General features: G+C 47.3%; 1 protein-coding gene across 2 annotated transcripts; it reads right to left on the reverse strand.

Annotated features, from left to right (window-relative positions):
* Positions 1-1,262: 1,262 nt before the first annotated feature.
* On the reverse strand, positions 1,263-20,557 carry SALL4 (spalt like transcription factor 4). 2 transcript variants are annotated; one of them, XM_030915191.1, is made up of 4 exons: positions 20,315-20,557; positions 8,334-9,353; positions 5,843-6,123; positions 1,263-3,612 (listed from the first exon to the last, which is right to left on the reverse strand). In XM_030915191.1, the coding sequence occupies exons 1-4, from the start codon at positions 20,442-20,444 to the stop codon at positions 3,193-3,195; spliced, it is 1,851 nt and encodes a 616-aa protein (XP_030771051.1). In that variant the 5' UTR covers positions 20,445-20,557; the 3' UTR covers positions 1,263-3,192. The 2 variants fall into 2 exon arrangements, with proteins under 2 accessions (XP_030771051.1, XP_010361670.1); XM_010363368.2 differs by having other exon boundaries at positions 7,023-9,353.
* Positions 20,558-22,581: the final 2,024 nt, after the last annotated feature.

Consider the following 22,581-nt stretch of genomic DNA (forward strand, 5'->3'; position numbering starts at 1 on the left):
CCCTGGAAATGAACTCAAGTGTAAGAAAAGAAATACCCCAAAGGCAATCAAAAACAAAATAAAAAAGCTCACGAGGCCAGGCACAGTGGCTCATGCCTGTAATCCCAGCACTCTGAGACACCAAGGCCAGTGGATCACTTGAGGCCAGCCTGGGGAACATGGTGAGACCATCTCTGCAAAAAAAAAATGAGCTGGGAGTGATGGTGTGTGCCTGCTACTCTGCAGGCTGAGGTGGGAGGATCACTTGAGTCCAGGAGCTCAAGGCCACAGTCAGCTGTGATCATGCCACTATACTGCAGCCTGAGTGACAGGGAAGTCTATGGGTAAACACCAACGGTATTGTCAATAGATGACTAGACATCATTGTTACGTAATTGCAGGTATGTTAAAGGATTAACCGGAATTGGGTTTTACCTTGGAAAGATGTTTGAAGTATGTGAGAAGGGAGAAAACAGGCTGGGCAAGGTGGCTCGTGCCTGCAATCACAACACTTTGGGAAGCTGAGGCAGATGGATCACTTGAGGCCAGGAGTTTGAGACCAGCCTGGCCAACGTGCTGAAACCCCATCTCTACTCAAAATATAAAAATTAGCCAGATGTGGTGGCAGGCACCTGTAATCCCAAGTAAGGAGGCTGAGGCAGGATAATTGCTTGAACCTGGGAGGCGGAGGATGCAGTAAGCCAAGATCGAGCCACTGCACTCCCTTGAGCCTGGGAGGTCAAGGCTGCAGTAAGCTGAGGTAATACTACTGCACTCTAGCCTGGGTGAACGAGTGAGACCCCGTCTTAAAAAAAGAAAAAACAGGCCGGGTACGGTACGGTGGCTCACGCCTGTAATCTCAGCACTTTGGGAGGCCAAGGTGGGCGGGTTCACCTCAGGTCGGGAGTTTCAGAACAGCCTGACCAACATAGTGAAACCCCGTCTCTTTGTAAAAATACAAAGTTAGCCGGGCGTGATGGTGCATGCCTGTAATCCCAGCTACTGGGAGGCCAAGGCAGGAGAATCACTTGAACCCGGGAGGCGGAGATTACAGTGGGCCAAGATCATGCCATTGCCCTCCAGCGGAAACGAGAGGGAAACTGTCAAAAAAAAAAAAAAAAGAAAGAAAGAAAAGAAAAGTGAGGCAAGCATGGACATAACCACATCTGCATCTTTTTGACTATAGGAACAAGAGTGTCACAAGGCAGCTGGAAGTGATTGTCAAGTAAAGAGTCTCAGGTATAGAACAGAAAGTACCAGAAAAACTCCCATATACACCTGGGTGAGAAAAAAAAAAAACATTCAAAATTTATTTTCCAACAGACAGACAGCATCAGCAGGTACAACTACAGGGGTTTCTCCGTGGATCATACATTCACAAGGCATTATTAGCTCAACAGTGAGAAAGCCACCGGTGTGTTTTCTGTAACAATATCCACTTCACAGTGTAAACAGGTACTATTCTCGTGTTCACTTACAATTCCAGAAGGAAAGGCACAACTTGGCAAAAAAAAAAAAAAAAGGGGGGGGGGGCGGGATCCTAAAGTCAGGTGCAACGATGAAGAGATAACACTTTGGCTATTCGTCTTGGATGCATATTTCCGTCAGGACCCTCCACAGAGAGGGGAAAGACTTTTCTCCCAGCAGTTAGTTCTTTTTCTTTCTTTCTCCCTTCTTGTTAAACCAAGAGCAATGTTTCGTTTGCTCAATATCATGTATACAAAAGGAAACTACAAAAAAAAAGGCATCACAAAATCATCTTGAACGTTCACCTCTTCCCACCAATACATCAACTCTTAGGTCTTAGACAGGGCCTGGGAATACTTTAGCGGTCTTAAAACAGGAAAACAGACACTATGGCTACAAAAAATAAAAAATAAATGAGGTAGATAAATTAAAGCTTTCACACCCAGGACTTGCCTGTTCTAACTTTGTAGCCTTCATGAAATATTCAGCAAGAAAACAAACAAAACAAAAAATCTTCATAATTACTTGGCATAAGTCGCACCAAGGAAATTCAACAAAAACAATCAGTATGTGAACCTGTGATGGGAAACACGCCCTTCCACGAGTTTCTTCTCGAGCATGAAAACCCAGTTCTTCAATAGAGTAGGCACTGGCAAACTAAGTCACCTGAGATTCCCCGCTCAGGTGCCCACCTCTTCTGAGGTTCGGGAAGAGGAAGGCATCTAAGAGGTGTGGGGAAAACATTGGCACTCTCGGGGCTCCAACTGAACTTTATTTAAATAAGCAGCAACACACACATTGACTCCCTAAGGACTAACGTAAGTCCATTTGAGGGCCTCCTACTTAAGGTTCTAAGGTTGAAGCAATTTTATAATTCTACAACCCTAGTTTGTTGTTGTTCCTTTTTTAAGTACATTCAAAAAAAAAACAAGATGGGGACAGGATTGGGGCATATAAAACAGGTCCCTAAAGAGATGACAGACCTTGTCCTTTTACCCGCGTCCAGTTACCATATAAGTATACAGTACCCCTCTCCCCTCAATTAGGCTGTGTAGCTGTCTTTTCCACTGTTGTTCAGTAAGTTCCAACGATTCTACCTTGAAATAGGTAAGTCTTTGGAAAAAGTCATTCTAGGTTGCACAAAGGTTCTATGCATACATCTGTTACAAGTAACAAAGCTACTTTGCAAGACCCGCTTCTTTCCAAAATTGAAAAAAAAAAAGTGCCAGGCATGGTAGCTCACACCTGTAATCCCAGCACTTTGGGAGGCCAAGACGGGTGGATCACAAGGTCAGGAGTTCGAGACCAGCCTGACCAACATGGTGAAACCCCGTCTCTACTCAAAATACAAAAATGAGCCAGGCGTGGTGGCATGCGCCTATAATTCCAGCTACTCGGGAGACTAAGGCAGGAGAATCACTTGAACCCAGGAAGGGGAGGTTGCAGTGAGCCAAGATCAATACACTGCACTCCAGCCTGGGTGATAAAGTGAGACTCCATCTCAAAAAACAACAGTCTGTATTTGTTTTGGTATGAATTTTTTTATTTTTTCAACTTTTTGCAAAGCAGCATAGCAACAATTGTGATTGTAGGACTTGCCTGAGGTTGTGGTCACAACCATCGTAAACATCATTTGCATATCAGTAAGAAAAAGAAAACAGGAGGAGATGAGTTCTTACAAAACAAAGCAGATTCTAGAGATTTCACTGTGTCTGCATTGCTCCTTGCACGCAAGTTCTCCCTTGCTTAGCTGACCGCAATCTTGTTTTCTTCCAGGAAGTGAGGAAACTGGTGTTTGGGAACGCCGTCAGTAGCACTTGGTTTTTCCACATCGGCACTGATACTCGATTGGGAGCCATCCATCTTGGAGACAGTGGCGTTACTCACAACGGAGGTGGCTCCCAAGGAAACAGGGAGGGTAGGAACCCCTCCACTCTGGATCACAGAGATCTCATTGGTCTTCACGGCTAGACCGCCATTGAGCATGCTGGTATACTGGTTCCACACAACAGGGTCCACGTTCACCGAAGGGGCCAGGATTTCCTTGGGAAAGATTTCTGAGACTCTTTTTCTGTCCGTACCTAACAGAGCCATGGTGTTCTCGATGGCCAACTTCCTTCCACGGCGGGCTGAGTTATTGTTGGCCCCGTGTGTCATGTAGTGAACCTACGGGAACAGGACAGAAAGGTTTTTTTCAAAATAGAGATTTGAAGCTCACTGGCAAGCCAAGAATCAATCTGCATATGGATTTCATTCTACCCAGTGTTTTAACATATAGATGATCCTTGACTTACAGTGGGGTTATGCCCGGATAAACTCACTGTAAGTAGAAAATATTCTTAGTCTAAAATGCATGTAATACATCTAACCAGCCAAACATCATAGCTCAGTTTAGCCTACCTCAAACATGCTCAGAACATTTGCATTAGCTTACAGTCAGGCAAAATCATCTAATGCAAAGACTGTTTTACAATAAAGCATTGAAATAGCTCATGTAGGCAGGGCACAGTGGCTCAAGCCTGTAATCCCAGCACTTTGGGATGCCAAGATGGGCAGATCACTTGAGGTCAGGAGTCCAAGACCAGCCTGGCCAACATGGTGAAGCCCTGTCTATTAAAAATATAAAAATTAGCCGGGCATGGTGGCACATGCCTGTAATTCCAGCTACTCGGGAGGCTGAGGCACGAGAATCACTTGAACCTAGGAGGCGAAGGTTGCAGTGAGCCAAGATCATGCCACTGCACTCCAGCCTGGGTGACAGAGCAAGACCCCGTCTCAAAAAAAAAAAAAAAAAAAAAAAAATTAGCTCATAGCTCATGTGATTGAATACTGTACTGAAAACTAGAAACAGAATGGTTGTATGGGTACCTAAAGTCTGATCTCTATTGAATGCATCTCACTTTTGTACCATTGTAAATCAAACCATCTTAAGTCAGGGACTGTCTGCACTTTATATTTAGAAAATCAGATTTCTTATATCACCTAACGAACATTCCTCCCCAGAGCAACCAAGATGGGGTTATACACCCAGCCTAGAGTTCACATTTTTAAAATGCACAAACCTACACAGGTAATAAAACTAGAGTACACAACATGCACACCTAAGTAGAAGTAAAACGGGAAAATCTGAATATGCTGATTGTAACAAAGTCAATATCCCAATTATGCTACAATGTGATACTACAGTTTTGCAAAGTGCTACCAATGGGGAAAACTGGGCAAAGCATACAAGGACGTCTCTGTATTACTTTTCAAAAGTCCAGTGAAAATCTATACTTATTTAAGTAAAAATTTCAGTTAAAAACAATTTGTGGGCAGGGCACGGTGGCTCACGCCTGTAATCCCAGTACTTAGGGAGGCCGAGGCGGGCAGATCACCTGAGGTCAGGAGTTCGAGACGAGCCTGGCCAACATGGTGAAACCCCATCTCTACTAAAAATATATAAAAATTAGCTGGGCATGATGGCGGGTGCCTGTAATTCCAGCTAGTCGGGAGGCTGAGGCAGGATAATTGCTTGAACTCGGGAGGCAGAGGGTTGCAATGAGCCGAGATTGCGCCATTGCACTCCAGTCTGGGTGACAGAGCAAAACAGACCATACTCTGATGCAGTTGACATCTAAATATATAGAACATCAATGTCTCATAATTGCTACAGAGAAAAACGTATCTGGCTGGGAAAGCTACAGCAGGCCATGGTGGAAATAGGATGCTATTTAATCTAGGGTGGTAGGCAAGGCTTCTGCTACAGAAGGGACCTTACTAGCATCTGGCTGCTTTCCTTAATTATTTTTTCTGCCTGGCTTTCAAGTTCTGAAATCCTTTTCAGCTTCTTTTTTTTTTTATTTATATGAATTTAATTTTTGTAGAGATGGCATCTTGCTATGTTGCCCAGGCTGGTCTTCAACTGCTGGGGTCAAGTGATCCTCCCACCACTACCTCCCAAAGTGCTGGAAGAGACAGGGTCTTACTCTCTTGCCCAGGCTAGAGTGCAGTGGTGTGATCACAGCTCACAGCACCCTCGACATCCCAGGTTCAAGCGATCCTCCCACTTCAGCCTCCCAAGTAGCTGGGCCTACAGGCGCATGCCACTGTGCCCAGCTAATTTTTATTTTGTAGTGACGGGGTCTCCTTATGTTACCTCCTCCCCGCTCAGCCTCCCAGTTAGCTGGGACCCAAGCATGCAACACCACACCCAACTAATTTTTGTTTTGTTTGTAAAGACATTGTCTCCCTATGTTGCCCAGGCTGGTCTCAAACTCCTGGACTCAAGCAATCCTCCCACCTCGGCCTCCCAAAGGAGGAATGGAAGGATGGAAGAACTCATCACGGATGGTGCCAGTAAGGAGAAGCCAGTCGACGCCCAGCCCCCATCCTGCTGAAAGCCACACAAACCCACCTTTAAGTTGCCTTTGGTGGTAAAAGCTCGCCCACAAATGTTGCACACAAAAGGCTTCTCTCCAGTGTGAGTCCGCTCGTGGATCTGAAGAGCGCTAGCAGACGAGAAGTTCTTCCCACACCGTGTGCAGCCATGTTGCTTGGCCTGTCGGCGTGGCTGGGCTGCTAACAAAGGGGTCATCCCTGGGGACAGTGTCGAGGGTCCCACAAACGTGCCAGGAACTTCAACCTTGACATAGGTCGGCTGGGCTCGGATAAACGTGGAAGGGACACTGCTCCGACCTAGTACACAGAGGGGGAAAAAGCCAGACCTTTATCATCCAACATTCATTCTTTCTCTTCAAAGCAAAAGAGATCTTTAAAGATAACTGCCTGCTAGTTTGAGAGTCTGGAGCTGGCTTTGTAAGAAATTAACACCTTGAAAGCACCTTAACAGAAATTAACACCTTCCTTTGAATTGTTTATCTGCACAAAGAAGAAAGCCTGAATGCTTGGGAAAAGGTACCACTTTGGGTTTTTTTTTTAAGGTATGGGCAACATATAAACACATATCTAATTTAAGTTCAAATTTCTACATAAGAAACTACCTTTAAAGTATATGCCCAGACACCATCTTTCTTTGATTCTATGATACAGCTTTTCCCTTATTTTACCATTAATGACATCAACAGTCACCTCTCAGTAGATACGTGCATTTAAAATGGGTTCGTCTTTCCCTGCTTCAAGAGTGGTTAATTTGTGAATATTACATCAGGCAGTGGGGCCTCAGAGTCAGGGAACCACGGCTTATTTCAGTGGTCAAAAAGCAGTGGCCACTTCCTCAAACATACCCTTAAGACACCCGTATACAGAATCAGTGTGGAGAAACAAAAAGAAAAAAAATTTAACAAAACAGAAAGACTACCCCTATGTCCCAAGGGGCTCAAAGACAAAAATAAAAACCAACAAAAAAGGTATGCTGTCCATACCCATTTTGCATTGACCACCATAAATAAAAAGCATGTTCGTTACTAGGATAGAGGCAGTTACTATTGCCCTCTACCCAGAAGCACAGAAAAGCTAATTGCCCTATAGAAGGGGCTGCTTCAAGTCATACTCTCCGTTTGTAAAGTTCAACCCAGGTTCCTTTTTGATGACCTTGAGCCCAAAATGGACATAAGTTAAATCCAAAGCTCTATCACCTTCCATCTCAGTGCGGCTGTTCTCGGAGCTCTCTGCTTTGCTCCCAGCATCGGGAGACTTTGACTTGATGCTTTCGGCTTGACTATTGGCTGGGGAGAGTGCCTGGAAGGATGTGGTTTCCAAGATGTCTGGGCTTCGGCTCTGATACTCCTGGTCTCCCATCAGCGAGGACGAGTCGTTGGTCAAGCCATCGCTCTCCACGGAACCATTTTCTCTGCTGCCCTGGCGCTGCAGGTTAAAAGGGGCAGGACCCACTTTCCCTGGGGCATCTAAGGAAGCCATCATGGCAAACCCTAGCGTGGGTGATGCCGAGTGGATGCTGGGAAGAGGCGTGGGGACCTTCGAGGAGCTGCTGGGAGCCTCCTGGGAGCTGACTTCCTCTAAATCGATGCTTTCGATGACATCATCATGGCAGATGGCGCCAGTGCTGCCATTCTCACCCACCGTCATTGGCTCAGAACCCGGAAAGTCACAGGGATTCTCTGGCAGGGGTGTATTGGGAATCTGACCGCCCATGTGCATCCGAATATGCTGCTGCAGCATCACGGCGTTGGTGAACTTCTTCTGGCAGATGGGGCATGAATGCTGCGTCTTAATGGACGTGTTGGTTCGGTGAACCCCGAGGTGTGTCTTCAGGTTACCTTTGGTAGAAAAGGCTCGGCCACAGATCTTACACTGGAACGGTCTCTCCCCGGTGTGGGTGCGATAATGCATCTTGAGGGAGCTCTGGCAGCTTAAGACTCGGTGGCAAATGAGACATTCGTTGGGATCAGTGGTGGCCTTGTCAATGTTCTCCACCAGCTGCTGCAATTTCAGAGTCTCTGACCCTGGCTCAGGGGTCCCACTCCCTTGGAAGCCACCAGCCCTTGGGGAATTATGGTTTGGTCCCACCCCAGGGAGTGTGGGTCCACCCTCACTTTCTGGAGAAGGCCCAGGCTGCAGGTCACCGGGCAAGGGGCCACCCGTGAGGTCCTTGGGATTAGTCCCCGAAGACAGATTCTGAGGTAGCCCTACAGAGGTGGTTACAAGGACAGGTTTGGTGTCTAAGGAAAGACTCGATTCATCTATGGGGTCAGGTACAGAGAGTGCACAGGGGATGCCATTGCCGGCCGCCACTTTGTCCTGGAACTCGGCAAACAGCTGGGGGTTTGCCTTCACCTGGGGATGTCGGTGAAAGTGCACCTTGAGGTTGCCCTTGGTGGTGAAGCGATGACCACAGACAGAGCACACGAAGGGTCTCTCTCCAGTGTGGGAGCGAAGGTGGATCTGCAAGGAGCTATCAGTCCCAAAAACCTTGCTACAGTACTTACACTTGTGCTTGTAGAGGACCGCCTCGTCTTTGGGTTTGACATCCACCGCAGAGATGTTCGGGGGCTTCCCCTTCCCTTTCTTGGATGTGTCTAGCGTCACAGTGGAGAAAGGGCTCTGGAAGAGCACCGAGCCCGGGGCCTGAGGAAGCAAAGCGCTCGGGAGGCGGGACATGACGTTCGGGAGCACCCGGGTCCCATCCGGCTTCAGAGCGAAGGGCGCCAGCCCTGGGGACAGGGAGCTGGTGGCAGAAGGGATGTTGGCATGAGGTAGCTTGGCTTGTTTCAAGGCATCCAGAGACAGACCTTGGCTTCCAGCTTTCTGGCTGAGCAAAGCCACAGCTGCAGAAACCTGCTGAGACATGTGGCTGCCCAAGGTCTTCAGAGTGTCAGCCCCTGCCCCACTCGAGTGGAGGGCGTGGGAGGCCCACATGTTCACCTGGATGCGGATCTGCTCGGTGAGCTGGATCTGCTGTAGCTGCTGCTGCTGCAGACACAAGATCTGCTCGAGGACCCACGGGATGCTGTTGGCGCCAGGCACGGGGGCAGGGAGTGCATCCGCGCTCCGCTGATTCACCGCCACCTTGGTGCCCCGTAGTGCCTGCAAGGTCACGTTAGTGTTGGCCACTTTGCCTTTGGCTAAATAGCTTATGTCCTGGGGGGTGGGTGGCAGGGCTGTCTCTGTCTTTAGGTACACCACAGACTCCGCGCCCGGCTTCTCCTTCATGTCCTCTGAGCTGCCGCCATTCTCCCTGTGACCGTCCTTACTACTGGGACTGGCGGGCTGGTGGCTCAGTACAGCTCTGGAGAAGTCTTCTGAAGGCACCGGCCCCTCGCTGTCATTCATGATGAGGACAGGTGGATTTTTAGTGCAATTTTTCTTATGTTCCAGGAACTCAGAGACGCTGAAGAACTCTGCACAGCATTTCTCACAGACGTGTGTCTCCTCCCGACGAAGCCGCTTTACTGTGGCTTCATCCTCACTTGCCACCTCGTCATTCCCCGGGTGGTTCACTGGAGCACCTATAACAAGACAGAAAAAGCTAAGGACTCTGCCCAAGTAAAAGATATGGGGGGAGCTGGGCACGGTGGCTCGCGTCTATCATCACAGCACTTTGAGAGGCTAAGGTGGGCAGATCACCTGAGGTTGGGAATTTGAGACCAGTCTGGTCAACACAGTGAGACCCTGTCTCTACTAAAAACAGAAAAATCAGCCAGTCATGGTGGTGGACTCCTGTAATCCCAGCTACTCGGGAGGCTGAGGCACAAGAATTGCTTGAACTCAGGAGGCGGAGGTTGCAGTGAACCGAGATGGCGCCATTGCACTCCAGCCTGGGCAACAGACTTTTTTTTGAGACTCTGTCTCAAAAAAAACAAAAAACACGCTGATCCCTGAATTTCTTTTGTAACTGGGGCTTATTTACTTTAGGGTTAGTGCCAGCCTACACATTGCAACTCCGAACTTGGGACTACGTTTTAGCCAGATGCTGGGGTCCTTTACACAAGACGCCTGGCGAAGACTACTTCATTGTTCTCACCTCCCCGCTGTCCTCTCAGGTATACCCCATCACCAAGATATCAATGGAGCTTGGGGCCACAGGACAAAGACAGGCATGCCTCAGACCCAGCAGCTGAGCCTATGAATCTAAACCACAGAAGACATTCACACAAGCCTACAATGATCTAGGGTTTTTTGTTTGTTTTGTCAGAAACATTCATAGCAGCAAAGAAGTAAATTTTTGCCCACCCACCCACAGCGTAAGAAGTATGCAGAATTTCTGTATGCCATAGAAATTAAGTGAAAGAAATGGGTTGCGCAACAATATGTACAACATGACCATTTTGCTTAAAACAAAACCTGTGTTTGAAATGTACAAACGTGGCTGGGTGCAGTGGCTCACACCAGTCATCCCCGCACTTTGAGGCCACTTTTGAGAGGCCAGGAGTTCGAAACCAGCAACACAATGAGACCCTGTCTCTACAAAAAAATAAGAAGATAAAAACAGGTGACCATGGCGGTGTCCATGTATAGTTCAAGCTACTCAGGAGGCTGAGGCAGGAGAATCACTTGAGCCTGGGAAGTCAAGCCACTCCAGCCTGGGTGACAGAGTGAGACCCTGTCTAAAAACAAAACAAACAAAAAAAGTACAAATGCACAAGGAAAATGCCAGGAAGTGCTGGAGTGCAGTGGCCCAATCTTGGCTCACTGTAACCTCCACCTCCTGGATTCAAGCTATTCTCATGCCTCAGTCTCCTGGGAAGCTGGGATTACAGGCGCCCGCCATCAAGCCTGGCTAATTTTTGTATTTTTAGTAGAGATGAGGTTTCACCATGTTGGCCAGGCTGGTCTTGAACTCCTGGGTTCAAGTGATCTGTCTGCCTCAGCCTCCCAAAGTGCTGGGATTACAGGCATGAGCCACTGCATCCAGCCAAATCCATGGACTTTTGACAGCACAGTCCACCAATGGGTTTCCAGGAAGGACTGATCTTGAAGCATGGCCTTAACAAACTGGTTTAATCTTTACTTATTTCAGACTGGGTCACAATATGAAGTCTTGCAAGGTATGTGTAGGCTGGGGGTGGGTCAGGGGAAGAGACAAGAGCCATGGGCAGGTCTGGCCTGCCAGAGTTAAGAAAGCTGGCCAGGGCCAACCTGGCCTTGCCTACCAATAACTACCTGTTATTGGTAGGCAAATGGGTTCATCCCTAAGAATGCCTACTGAGCACGCATAATCACGAGATGACAATCTCGTGATTAGATGATTAGATGCCTGGTTTTACTGATTCAACCAGGACTGAGGAGAACAATGCCTTACAATAAAACAATGTAATGCCTCTCATTCCACAATACTGACCTCCTACTGTGTGCAAAGCAGGGGTTGGGGGCCCAATGGTAAAAAGATGAGTCCCATTATCTTCCTATAATTCAGATTTTGTACCCACAGATGCCCACACTGTAATCATTCAATCCTATTAAATATCAGCTCCATTTAAAGATGAGAAAAAGGCCAGGCGCAGTGGCTCACACCTGTGATCCCAGTACTTTGGGAGGCCGAGGTAGGCGATCAGCTGAGGCCGGGAGTTCAAAACCAGCCTGATCAACATGGTGAAACTCCATTTCTACTAAAAATACAAACTTAGCCCAGCATGGTGGCGAATGCCTGTAATCCTAGCTACTCAGGAGGCTGAGACAGGAGAATCGCTTGAACCCAGGAGGCAGAGGTTGCAGTGAGCTGAGACTGCGCCGTTGAACTCCAACCTGGGCAACAAGAGCGAAACTTCATCTCAAAAATAAATAAACAATGAAAAAATAAAGATGTGAAAAACAGAGACTCTAAGAAATAATGTGACTTGTGCAACATAACAAAAGTTATTGACAGATAACTTTTGAGCACTTACTTTGTATGTGGCCAGGTATGATTCTAAACAATGTATGTTATTATATTAACAACTCTGAAATAGAAACTATTACCCTATTTGACAGAAGGGGAAACTGAGGCACAGAGGACATGAACTTGCCCAAGGAAACATGTCAAGTAAACGGCAGAGCCAGTATTAAACCCCAGACATGCAGTTCTCACACCCTCTATTGGAACCCTTCATTTGTACCCCTCTGATCATGTATCTTCTGTCTTACTGCAACTCTCTTTCCTCTCAGAGATGTTAAGGTGGGACAGGAGAGCCTGGGAGGTTGCCTTGGTTAGGAAGGGGTGGGAGTAGACCACCCATTCCTGTCTTAGTTCTAGGACTTCCAGAAGTTGCTCTGAAAGTGTTAGGATGCAGTGCAATGCTGCTACTTCCAGGTAGAGTTCCAGTTGCAGATACCAGCACAAACTCTCCTTAAGCCCCAATACCGCTGCGAATCTGCCTCATTGCAATGATCAAGATAAAAATGCTTGTCAATTCCCAGAACCCTGGCAACTATTTATCTGGGAACCACCAACTCTCAGATAAATAGTATCTATCTGTATGATTTCCCAAGGCTGGAAACCAGCACTAAGTGGGAGTGTTAGGTGGCACAATCTTTCTAGAAAAGCAATTTTGACAATTATGTGTCAAGAATGTTAAGTGAAACTTTTTAAAACAATTTCTCTTCTGAGGGAAGGAAATACATATTACTGGTAGGAGTGTGTAGACAGATCCAGCTCTTTCAGCAAGTCATCTGGCAACATCTTCATTTTAGTACAATTTTCCTTTGACCCAGCAATTCCTGTTTTAGAAATTTCCTCGATGTACTTCAAGGATATTCCTTGCAGCATTTCTCATGTTAACAAACAGCAACAAAAATGGATGCACCTTGGTCGTCAGTAAGATTTTGGTTAAATAAATTAGGGTGCAGAAAAAGCGAACGCTTTATAGCCTCCAGAAATAAAGGAGACCAAGGCTGGGCACAGTGACTCACACCTGTAATCCCAGCACTTTGGAAGTCAAGGTGGGTGGATCACTTGGGTTCAGGAGTTTGAGACCAGCCTGGCCAACGTGGTGAAACGCTGTCTCTACTAAAAATAGAAAAGTCAGCCAGGCGTGATGGCGTGCGCATCCCTGTAACCCCAGCTACTCGGGAGGCTGAGTTGGGAGAATTGCTTGAACTGGGACCCAGGAGGCGGAGGTTGCAGTGAGCCAAGATTGCGCCACTGCACTCCAGCCAGGGCAACAGAGCAAGACTGTCTCTCAAAAAAAACAAAAACAAAAACAAAAAAAAAACCTTCAATAAAGCCCATGCAAAAACATTAACCACTCCATTCTGCTTTTTAGAGGCCAAAAGCTAACCACCACCAACCTCTCCAAGCAAGAACAACAACATACTTCATACTCTTACACCTTAAGGCAAGCTTGTCCAGCCCAGGTCCAGGCCAGCTTTGAATTCAACCCAACACAAATTCATAAACTTTCTTTTTTTTTTTTTTTTTTTTTTTTGAGACGGAGTCTCGCTCTGTCGCCCAGGCTGGAGTGCAGTGGCCAATCTCAACTCACTGCAAGCTCCGCCTCCCGGGTTCAAGCCATTCTCCTGCCTCAGCCTCCTGAGTAGCTGGGACTACAGGCGCCCGCCACCTCGCCCGGCTAGTTTTTTTTTTTTTTTTTTTGGATTTTTTAGTAGATACGGGGTTTCACCGTGTTAGCCAGGATGGTCTCGATCTCCTGACCTCGTGATCCGCCCGTCTCGGCCTCTCAAAGTGCTGGGATTACAGGCTTGAGCCACCGCGCCCGGCCAAATTCATGAACTTTCTTAAAACTTAAGATAGTTTTACTATTTGTTTTAAGCTCATCAGCTATCATTAGTGTCCGTGTCTTTTATGTGTGGCCCAAGATAATAATTCTTCTAATGTGGCCCAGAGAAGCCAAAAGATGAGACACCCTTGCCTTAAGTCACTTTTTTGAGACGGAGTCACGCTCTGTCGCCCAGGCTGGAGTGCAGTGGCGCGTTCTGGGCTCACTGCAAGCTCCGCCTCCCAGGTTCACGCCATTCTCCTGCCTCAGCCTCCCAAGTAGCTGGAACTACAGGCGCCCACTACCACGCCCGGCTAATTTTTTGTATTTTTAGTAGAGACGGGGTTTCACCGGGTTAGCCAGGATGGTCTCGATCTGCTGTCCTCGTGATCCGCCCGCCTCGGACTCCCAAAGTGCTGGGATGACAAGCCTGAGCCACCACGCCCAGCCCAGTCACTTATCTTCATAGCCACATAATCAAACAAGCTCCTTTGTTTCTATTTTGCAGATGTGGAAAACAGGCTCAGAACTAAGTGGCTCAAGATGACACACTGCTTGCTAGTTAGAAGATAGAGGCGACTTAAATACTATTTAACGGCACTAAAATGAGTGCCCCAATTCATAATGGTTTCTTCTAGAGCAGAGTCTCTCCTCTCTATGGGAGAAACTTTTTCATCTTGCCCCTCTATGGAGGCTTTTAAGTTATTTTTCCCTAATAGCTCCCCCCTTATAAAGTTCTAATACCACAAACATATTATATACATTTATGTCCTTTGGAAGGTCACAAACCACTGTAATATCAATAAAATGTTTTCATAGCATCGGTGAAAATATCACTTGAAATGTATCACATGTGAAAATATGTATTTCATGTGAAAATATCACATGAAAATATACATGTTCTGTTTAACAGAGGCATTTTTAAACAGGGGGTCTATGAAATTAGATAAGAAAAAAATACTAATTTTCACTTAGCTGAACTAAAATTCAACATTTCGTTCAATGATGAATATAAGGAACATACCACAGTGGTATTAATAGAACTTGTGGCCGGGCGCGGTGGCTCAAACCTGTAATCCCAGCACTTTGGGAGGCCGAGACGGGCGGATCACGAGGTCAGGAGATCGAGACCATCCTGGCTAACACGGTGAAACCCCGTCTCTACTAAAAAATACAAAAAACTAGCCGGGCGAGGAGGCGGGCGCCTGTAGCCCCAGCTACTCGGGAGGCTGAGGCAGGAGAATGGCGTGAACCCGGGAGGCGGAGCTTGCAGTGAGCTGAGATCCGGCCACTGCACTCCAGCCTGGGCGACAGAGCGAGACTCCTTCGTCTCAAAAAAAAAAAAAAAAAGAACTTGTGACTTTGTCATCAGTGGAGACCACAGATATTTTCTTTTTTTTTTTTTTTTTGAGGCGGAGTCTCGCTCTGTCGCCCGGACTGGAGTGCAGAGGCCGGATCTCAGCTCACTGCAAGCTCCGCCTCCCGGGTTTACGCCATTCTCCTGCCTCAGCCTCCTGAGTAGCTGGGACTACAGGCGCCCGCCACCTCGCCCGGCTAGTTTTTGTATTTTTTAGTAGAGACGGGGTTTCACCGTGTTAGCCAGGATGGTCTCGATCTCCTGACCTCGTGATCCGCCCGTCTCGGCCTCCCAAAGTGCTGGGTTTACAGGCTTGAGCCACCGCGCCCGGCCGATATTTTCATATAGTGTTACAAGTTGTTACGACTTGGAAATTCTTGTTATCTGATGGACTACTAGATCTTGTTATTTATTGTATTAATAAAGTAGCTGATATTACTAAGTGAAAAATGTTTTCATTTTTGATGACTATATTTCAATGTAATTTATTTCCTTGGTCGTCTATGTATTTTATACATTACACTGAGAAAGGATCTATGGCATAAAAAAGGTTAAGCTCCCTCCCCTAGAAGGATCTAGCAGTTCCCAAGAGTGATTTACAGCCTGAATACCAGCTTGCCTTTGCTGTATACACAAGCTCGCCTCTTCTGTAGCCTCCACCAGCAACATCCCACTTGAGTCTTAAAACAGGAGCAGCTCTGTTTGCTTGTGCAGTAAAAAGTGCTTCTACATCCAGGCCGCCACTGGTAAATACCGAAACTGTATTTGCCAAGGAGTAAGAAGATTCTGTTATGAACAATTGCTGGACATGCTTAAGTTAACCCCAAAGGAAAAAAAGCAAAGTTCAGAGGGATTACACAGCAACTCGTTCTTCCATTTCTCCACCCCACCCCCACCCCGAATTTTAGGAATGTTATCTTGCAGCATCTAGTTATCCAATAAGTTGGAAGAATGCAGTAAACCCAGCAGGGGTCTTAGATTCAATCACTGCCAAATGGATAGAAAATACTCTTACTATTGTATAGGAAGAAAGTTCATCTACTAGTGACCAATCAAAATCTGGAGACACTGAAATGCTTAAAAAGTAAAACCTGTATATCTTGATAAAAGCATTATGACTCAAGCTTATCTTTTTTTCATTCCTACATTTAAAGAACTACAATGACTAGATTATCTAAAGCACACAACATCTTCTACCCTCCCCCACCCCCAGGATAATTGCTTACCAAAAAACAAAAGGAAATTATGTGCCTTCTTAAGTATTTAACCAGTTTAAAGAAAAGTGCCTCTTTAGCAGTTTAATTTTGGCAGTCAAAAAGCCTTCAACTCAAGTCATAGAAGGCAAATTAGACTTTAAGTTTCTACCTAGTTAAGATCTAAAAAAGGCAAAGTTTCAAACAGCCTTGAACCAAAACTCAGGGATTCTGCTGGAGAGGAAAAAAAGAGTAAATGGCTCAAAGCAAGTTTCCTAGGCACTAAGGCATGTGACCTCATTTTACTTCCAAGGTTAGGGAAGTGTCCCACTCTGCCCCAACTAGAGATCAGGCAAGTTTGTAAACTCCATCAGGGCAGGGGTTTTTGTCGCCTGTCTCCAGAGTCCCCCTGAACAAAACCTGACACAGACATACAATTCATTGGGGCGGGGATTGGGGGGGATTGCGGTGATTGGCGATGCAGTTCTTATCTGGATTTAGTGGCTTTTAAAAATGTTTAGACATTTAAAAAAAAATAGTCAAAAGTACTGTAGGCTAAAGGTGATGAGGAAGAGAGAACTTCTGGAACTCTTTTCGCCATTCATTTTTCCAGGGTAGTACAACCCAGAAAAGCCAACCAAACTCCAACATTGTTTTGTTTCTGGGACCTCTTCATCTAAACCATGTGAAGACACATCCCAACATTTAAGATGGCAGAGGAGAAGCCACCAAACCCAACCGCCCAAGCACCAATCATGGCTCCCTTGTCAAAGATGCCGAAAAGAAAATCTCATCACATCACCAACTGGCCTAAGGCTATTAAAAAAAAAAAAAATCAGTTCCTTGAACTCTGGGGCGAGGTAGAACAAGGCACCATGGGACATCAAGCAAGACAAGACACCACAGGCAAAGCCATTTCAAACAGGTGCCGCAATTTAAAATGAGTAAAAATATGACTATCAATTTTGGTCTTTAATTTCTTGAATTAAAGATAGCGCACCGAAGTCCCCAGCCTGGTGTCTGGCAGGCAGCACACTGCCGTTTCTGCTACATTGCCTCAACTGGCAGCTCAACACCATCTTGACACAATAAACACAAATAAAAACATTTTGGTATTTTGAACAAAATTAGTACTGATCACATTCCCAATTCACAGTAGCCCTTCTATAGTTGAAATTATCTAAACAGGGCATTTTATCACCACTATATAGAGGAGGAACCCAAAAACTCAGAGAAAAAAAAAAAAAAACACCAAGCTAGCTTCAAGGTTACACAGCTGAAAGTCACACAGCCATCACACAGCCACACTGGAATGCGGATCCCATTCTAAAACCTGACTTCCTAGGCATCAACGTAACACTTCACATTTTAAAAAAGGGAAATGCTAATTGCCTTCTGCCTCCCAAGATGGTTCCCCAACCCACAGCCCAGGAGGAAACTCACCAACAGCAGCAGGAACGACAAAGTATCATTTGCTTGTGCACTGCAACATGTGTATTCAACAAAAGGAGCTGTTTGGCAAATTGTAGCTTCTCTCCCTATGGGAAACCCAGATGAAGTCTAACGTAGAAAGCTGGCCTGAAACGTTAACTAACCTCAAAATCCTTCTAGCCAGCCTGGGTCATTTGGTGAGTAATTGGAAATAGGAGTAATTCGAAACTTGGGAATCCTAATCGTCGATGTTTGTAATCCAGTTTAGCACAAAGGGCATTTGAAACTCTTTTGAGAAAATGCTAATTTTTCCTGTATGTAGTGTTAGCCCCGCGACCACCTGCAGATTTTTTGATCTGTTAATTGATCGCCAGACGTCATTTTCCTCCCTCGAAAACTGTATTCTCGAATGGCTTTGCAAAATAAGACCAGCTCAATCTGCATTCTAAAAAATCATGTGAGGCATATACATCCATCTAAGTTAGATATATATGTCTGAATATCTAACTATATAATTTTAGGCAGATCAAATGCAAACAACCCAAACGCAGCCATTACAAACGCACTGCTTGGGAAAACAACCTTCTGTCCCAAAGAGGCAATTGGAGGCTCTGCAAACACATTCTAGCCGCCAGGAGTTATTACCAAGAATTCCAGACTTGGCAAAGAACAGCGGGCACAGACGGCGATCACACAGGCGACCGACACGAATCCCCTGGGGTGCCCATCCTTGGCCCAGCCCAGCCCTCTCCATTCACCCCCGCAACCGGTCCCATCCACCAGGTGTGAGCCAGCACCTGCGAAGGGACCCCGCCTCCCAGCAAAGGGCTATGCTTCAAGCTGGGCCTCCAGGGGGCGCCCGCGCGCAGGCCGGGTGGGCTGTCCGCGACAACCCTGGTGATCAATAGCCAACTCCCCTCCCTCCCAAATCGCAGTGGCAGCGCACGGCCAGGCCTGAGGTCTTAGCTCAACTCAGGTTGACTCTGATTCCAAACTCCAACATCGTTAATTTCAGAAGCCCTCCCGTAACAAGCTTCCCTCCCTAAAGGTGCCAAACACCACCAAAAGCCCCACGTGTGTGCGCCCACCCAAAATGAAGGGGGAAGGGGAGGTCAGCGTAGGACCAGGGGAGGGGTCAGGGCCAGGAGTTCGCCCCTCCTCTCCGAAGGAAGCAGGCGGGCTGAGGGTTAACCCTTTTGTTCCAGGTGGGCCAGGCCACGAAGTCTTCACGCTCCCCTCAACCCCCACCCCACCCCGCCCCCAACCAAGGCACAAAGAGAGTCCCTCCAGGCGCCTGGGACCTAGGGTGCGCGTTGCGCTGACCACCCGGCGCCCCGAAAACCCCCAGCCGTCCCCTCCGTCAAGTCGATCCTTTTAATTGGCCCTGGAAAAATGTTAAACGGGGGATTCTATTGACCTATTATAAACTTGGGAAACGTATTACATTCAGTCTCCGACAAAAAGGGTGGGGGGTACGGAAGCCAAAAAGTGGCGACCGTCTTCTCGGGAAACCCCGGGCATCAGAGATAGGCTCTGAGAGTCCTCCGGGGTTACCGCGCACACCCGTCTGCTGCAGGGAAATTAGAAAGCAGGCGGGGAGCGGAGCGACGAACAAGGCCGGAGAGGCGGCTACAAATCCCCCCTCCCCCCACGCGCACGCTAAAAACTTATCAGGCGACAATTTGGCGGGCCGGGATGGAGACGAGATAGTGGGAAACCGCCTCGCTCCTAAAACCTCTGCGGTGAAGTGATGAAGTGGGAACAGGGTTGGCCCCGCCGCTCCCGGCGCGGCTGGAGTCCCGAACTCCCCTCGATCCGGGAAACGCTGGCCGCGGAAGCGTGGGCCGGGTCAGCCGCGGGAGTTGCCCTGGCCCCCCACCGCTCCCCTTTCACACCCGGGCGCAAATGTGAAAAGCCGAGCGCTCCAGAAAAGCCACGCAAAACGGGAGGCCGGTGCACCCCAGCGGGGCTGCCGCGCGTCCGCCACCCCGGCCACTGGGGGCTCGCACCCTCGGGCTTGCCGCGGTTATTTTTAGGAAGTCGGAAATCAAAGATGGCTGGAGGTCAGGCCCCGAAAGGTTAGGGCGAAGATCGGCAGGCGGCGCAGCCCGGGCAGAAAAGGCGAAAACCAAAAAACAAAAAAATTTTAAAGGGAAACATTGAGCCCTCCTCCCCCACTTCTCCGTTCCCTCCAATCCCCTGCGCAGCGCGGGTGGCCCGCACCCCAGCTCCTGAGGGTGGGAGAGGTCGCGCCCCCTCCCCCCACTTGGCCCGGGAGGGGCGCGTGCAATAGATCGTCCTCCTCCGGGGGGTCTTCCAGGGGTGCGCCCCTCCTCCAGCCTCCAAGAAAAGCCCCCACGGGCTGGTGGAGAGGGTGAGGATCCCCAGGGTTCTTTCTTTTGAGAGCGACGCGAGGGAGGGGGACCTAAGTTACAAGGGAGGGGGGAACACCAGTGAGGGGAGTGGAACCAGTTAAGTGAGGGGCAGAGGACAAGGAGAAGGGAACTTTTCGGGAGCGAGGAGAACGGAGGAGCGAGTGGGGGGTCAATTTTACAATAAGGGGAGAAAGCTGGGGGTGAAACTTACACAAGAGGGGAGAAGAAAAAAGTGTGAAACGTGCAAAAGGCGGGGTGGTGGGGAGAAGAGGCGACCTCTCCTCCCGGGCACTGAGCCCCCAAATCTCGGTTTCTGAATTTGCGCTGGACGCCGCCCGTTCCCCGAAGCCCGCGCCCTCGAGGATCCCGCGTACGTCCGGGAAGCTCCCCTCCCCGGGCGGGCGCCCCAGCCCCACTCACCCAGCTCCCCCTCCGCGGGCGCCGCTGGGGCCGCATCTGCAAACTCCGGGGTCGGCTGCTGCGGCTGCTGCTCGCCCTGGTCCTCCTCCGAGTTGATGTGCTGGGGTTTCGCCTGCTTGCGCCTCGACATGGTGCGAGCATCGGGGCGCCGGGAGAGCCGCAGTTATTTGCCCTCTCCGCCACAAATTCCTGGAGTTGGGAAATTTACCCCCCTTCGGCCGGAACGCGCATGTCCCAGTAATTATTATTATCAATAATGCATTGCGATTTATCATGAGCCCTGACAGCTGATTGGCTTGGGTCCAAGACCTCAGAGATCATTTAAATAAGCCCTCATTGATCAGGGAGGGGCGAGGCATTCTGGGCTTTGTAGTCCGGGCCTACTTGTGACAAAGGCGTGTTCATCAGGGGAGCGCAGCTAATTAGCATCCGGGCTCAGATTGGCTGGGGCGGAGACGAAATCAGAGGGGGACCCATCCTCGCTCCAACTATCTGAGTCCTTGGAGAGGAGAAGAAAATGGGGGGAAATGCGTACTTATTAAAAAGTAGGAGCGTAAGTAAAAGTTTTGGAACGGGTGTATTTGGTAGTATGCTCCAAAGATTACTTTGTAAGGTTGATGTCCACCAGCCGAGAAGGGAGGTCTCTTCACACTGGAATATTTTGGCTCAGTTTTCACATCTACACGCACACACACTCCCCCAAACCTGAGATGTGACCCGTGTCCCCTCCCATCTTTTTGATTACAAATGTTTAAGTTGAGTCTCGAGATAACTGAAGAATGATGAATGGTGGTGTTTTCAGCCCTCCCACCCATCTCAACTCTTAAAGTGAGCTCGGAACTTCCAAAATTTCAGATTACCCCACCACCACCGTGACTTACTTCTTTTAAAAGCTGATTAATAGCCTCCAGGATTCCTGTTCACAAAGACTGATTTGTGGTTACAATGCGAACCTTGATTTTTTTTTTAACTTCAAAATGGCTACTAAATATTAGAAATGGCAAATTATAAGCAAGCATAATCAGAGATAATATCAAAACAGCAATCAATTGCATTTTTTTCCCCAGGAGCCATAAATGCCTGATAACATCATATTTTATTACTGAGACAATGCTCTTGCATCTCCCGTGGAATGGCAATGGGGCACGGTCACAGTATCTGGTTGTTACTAATCACTACTGGAATTTTTTTTACAATACACACATTATTACAGAAAAGGTGTATCGTTCAAAGTGATTGTAACATTCTGACACATGATGCCTGGAATTTTTTAAAGTTGGGCTTGTGTGTGTGTATATATTACATGTATATACATTTATACCATAAATCCATGTATATGTAATTTGGCTAACTGCTTTGCACAATGTACATGCTTAATAAATGCTAAATGAATGATGAAATCATCAACCTGCTAAGTCTTTGATTGGTCTTTCCATAACTGCTCTGGGCATGCGTCTTTGTTTGGCATTTACTTCATTGTAAGGGACTGTGCAGATATAAACCCTCCCTCCACATTTGTGCATTGCATTCTCTTGATTAGTTATTCATCACGTTCCCAGCTTGTAAACTCATCAGGAATACAAGCAAAATGGAATGCTGGGCTCATCAATGTGTTCACCTGGGTATTTGGACAACCCAAGGCAGAAAATAAATCAGCTTGATCATCTTTTTTATATTCGTGGCCATCAGTAAAAACTTATTGAAGGAAGATTAACCTTCATTTTTGAGTCTCTGAAACAGTCTTGCCTTATTTTATATATAACATCTAAAGCAAGTAAGACAGAATTATACCCAACAGCCAGATTGGAAAAGTAAGAATATGGTTTAATAATACATGGAAGCAGTTTAGAATTCTGATACTGAGTAAAAAGGCCAATTAGCACCTTCCTTGCTGACTAATCTACTGATATTCTCAACACCTTTTCTGTGTAAGGCAGTGTGGCAGGAGATCTAACTTACAAATCTAAACGAATGTGCAGTAGGTTCACGGCTCAAAAAATATTATTGGATTAAGGAAAATTTCATTTATTACATAGTTGTTTATATTTATTTTACTAGATGATAGTTGTAATATGTTAGCCTTAGAATGAGATAAAATTGTGCCACTTGACTCTCCAAGTGATAGTAATAATAATAATAATTGATTGAGCCCGTTTTACGTGCCACAGACTGCATTAAATAAATGCACACCACCTAGTTGTATCTTCCAGTGGAGGTCGGCCCTACTGTCCTCTCCATTTTGAAACTGAAGCTCAAAGACGTGAAGT

Source organism: Rhinopithecus roxellana, chromosome 13 (genome assembly GCF_007565055.1).
Source record: "Rhinopithecus roxellana isolate Shanxi Qingling chromosome 13, ASM756505v1, whole genome shotgun sequence".
Classification (NCBI taxonomy): domain Eukaryota; kingdom Metazoa; phylum Chordata; class Mammalia; order Primates; family Cercopithecidae; genus Rhinopithecus; species Rhinopithecus roxellana.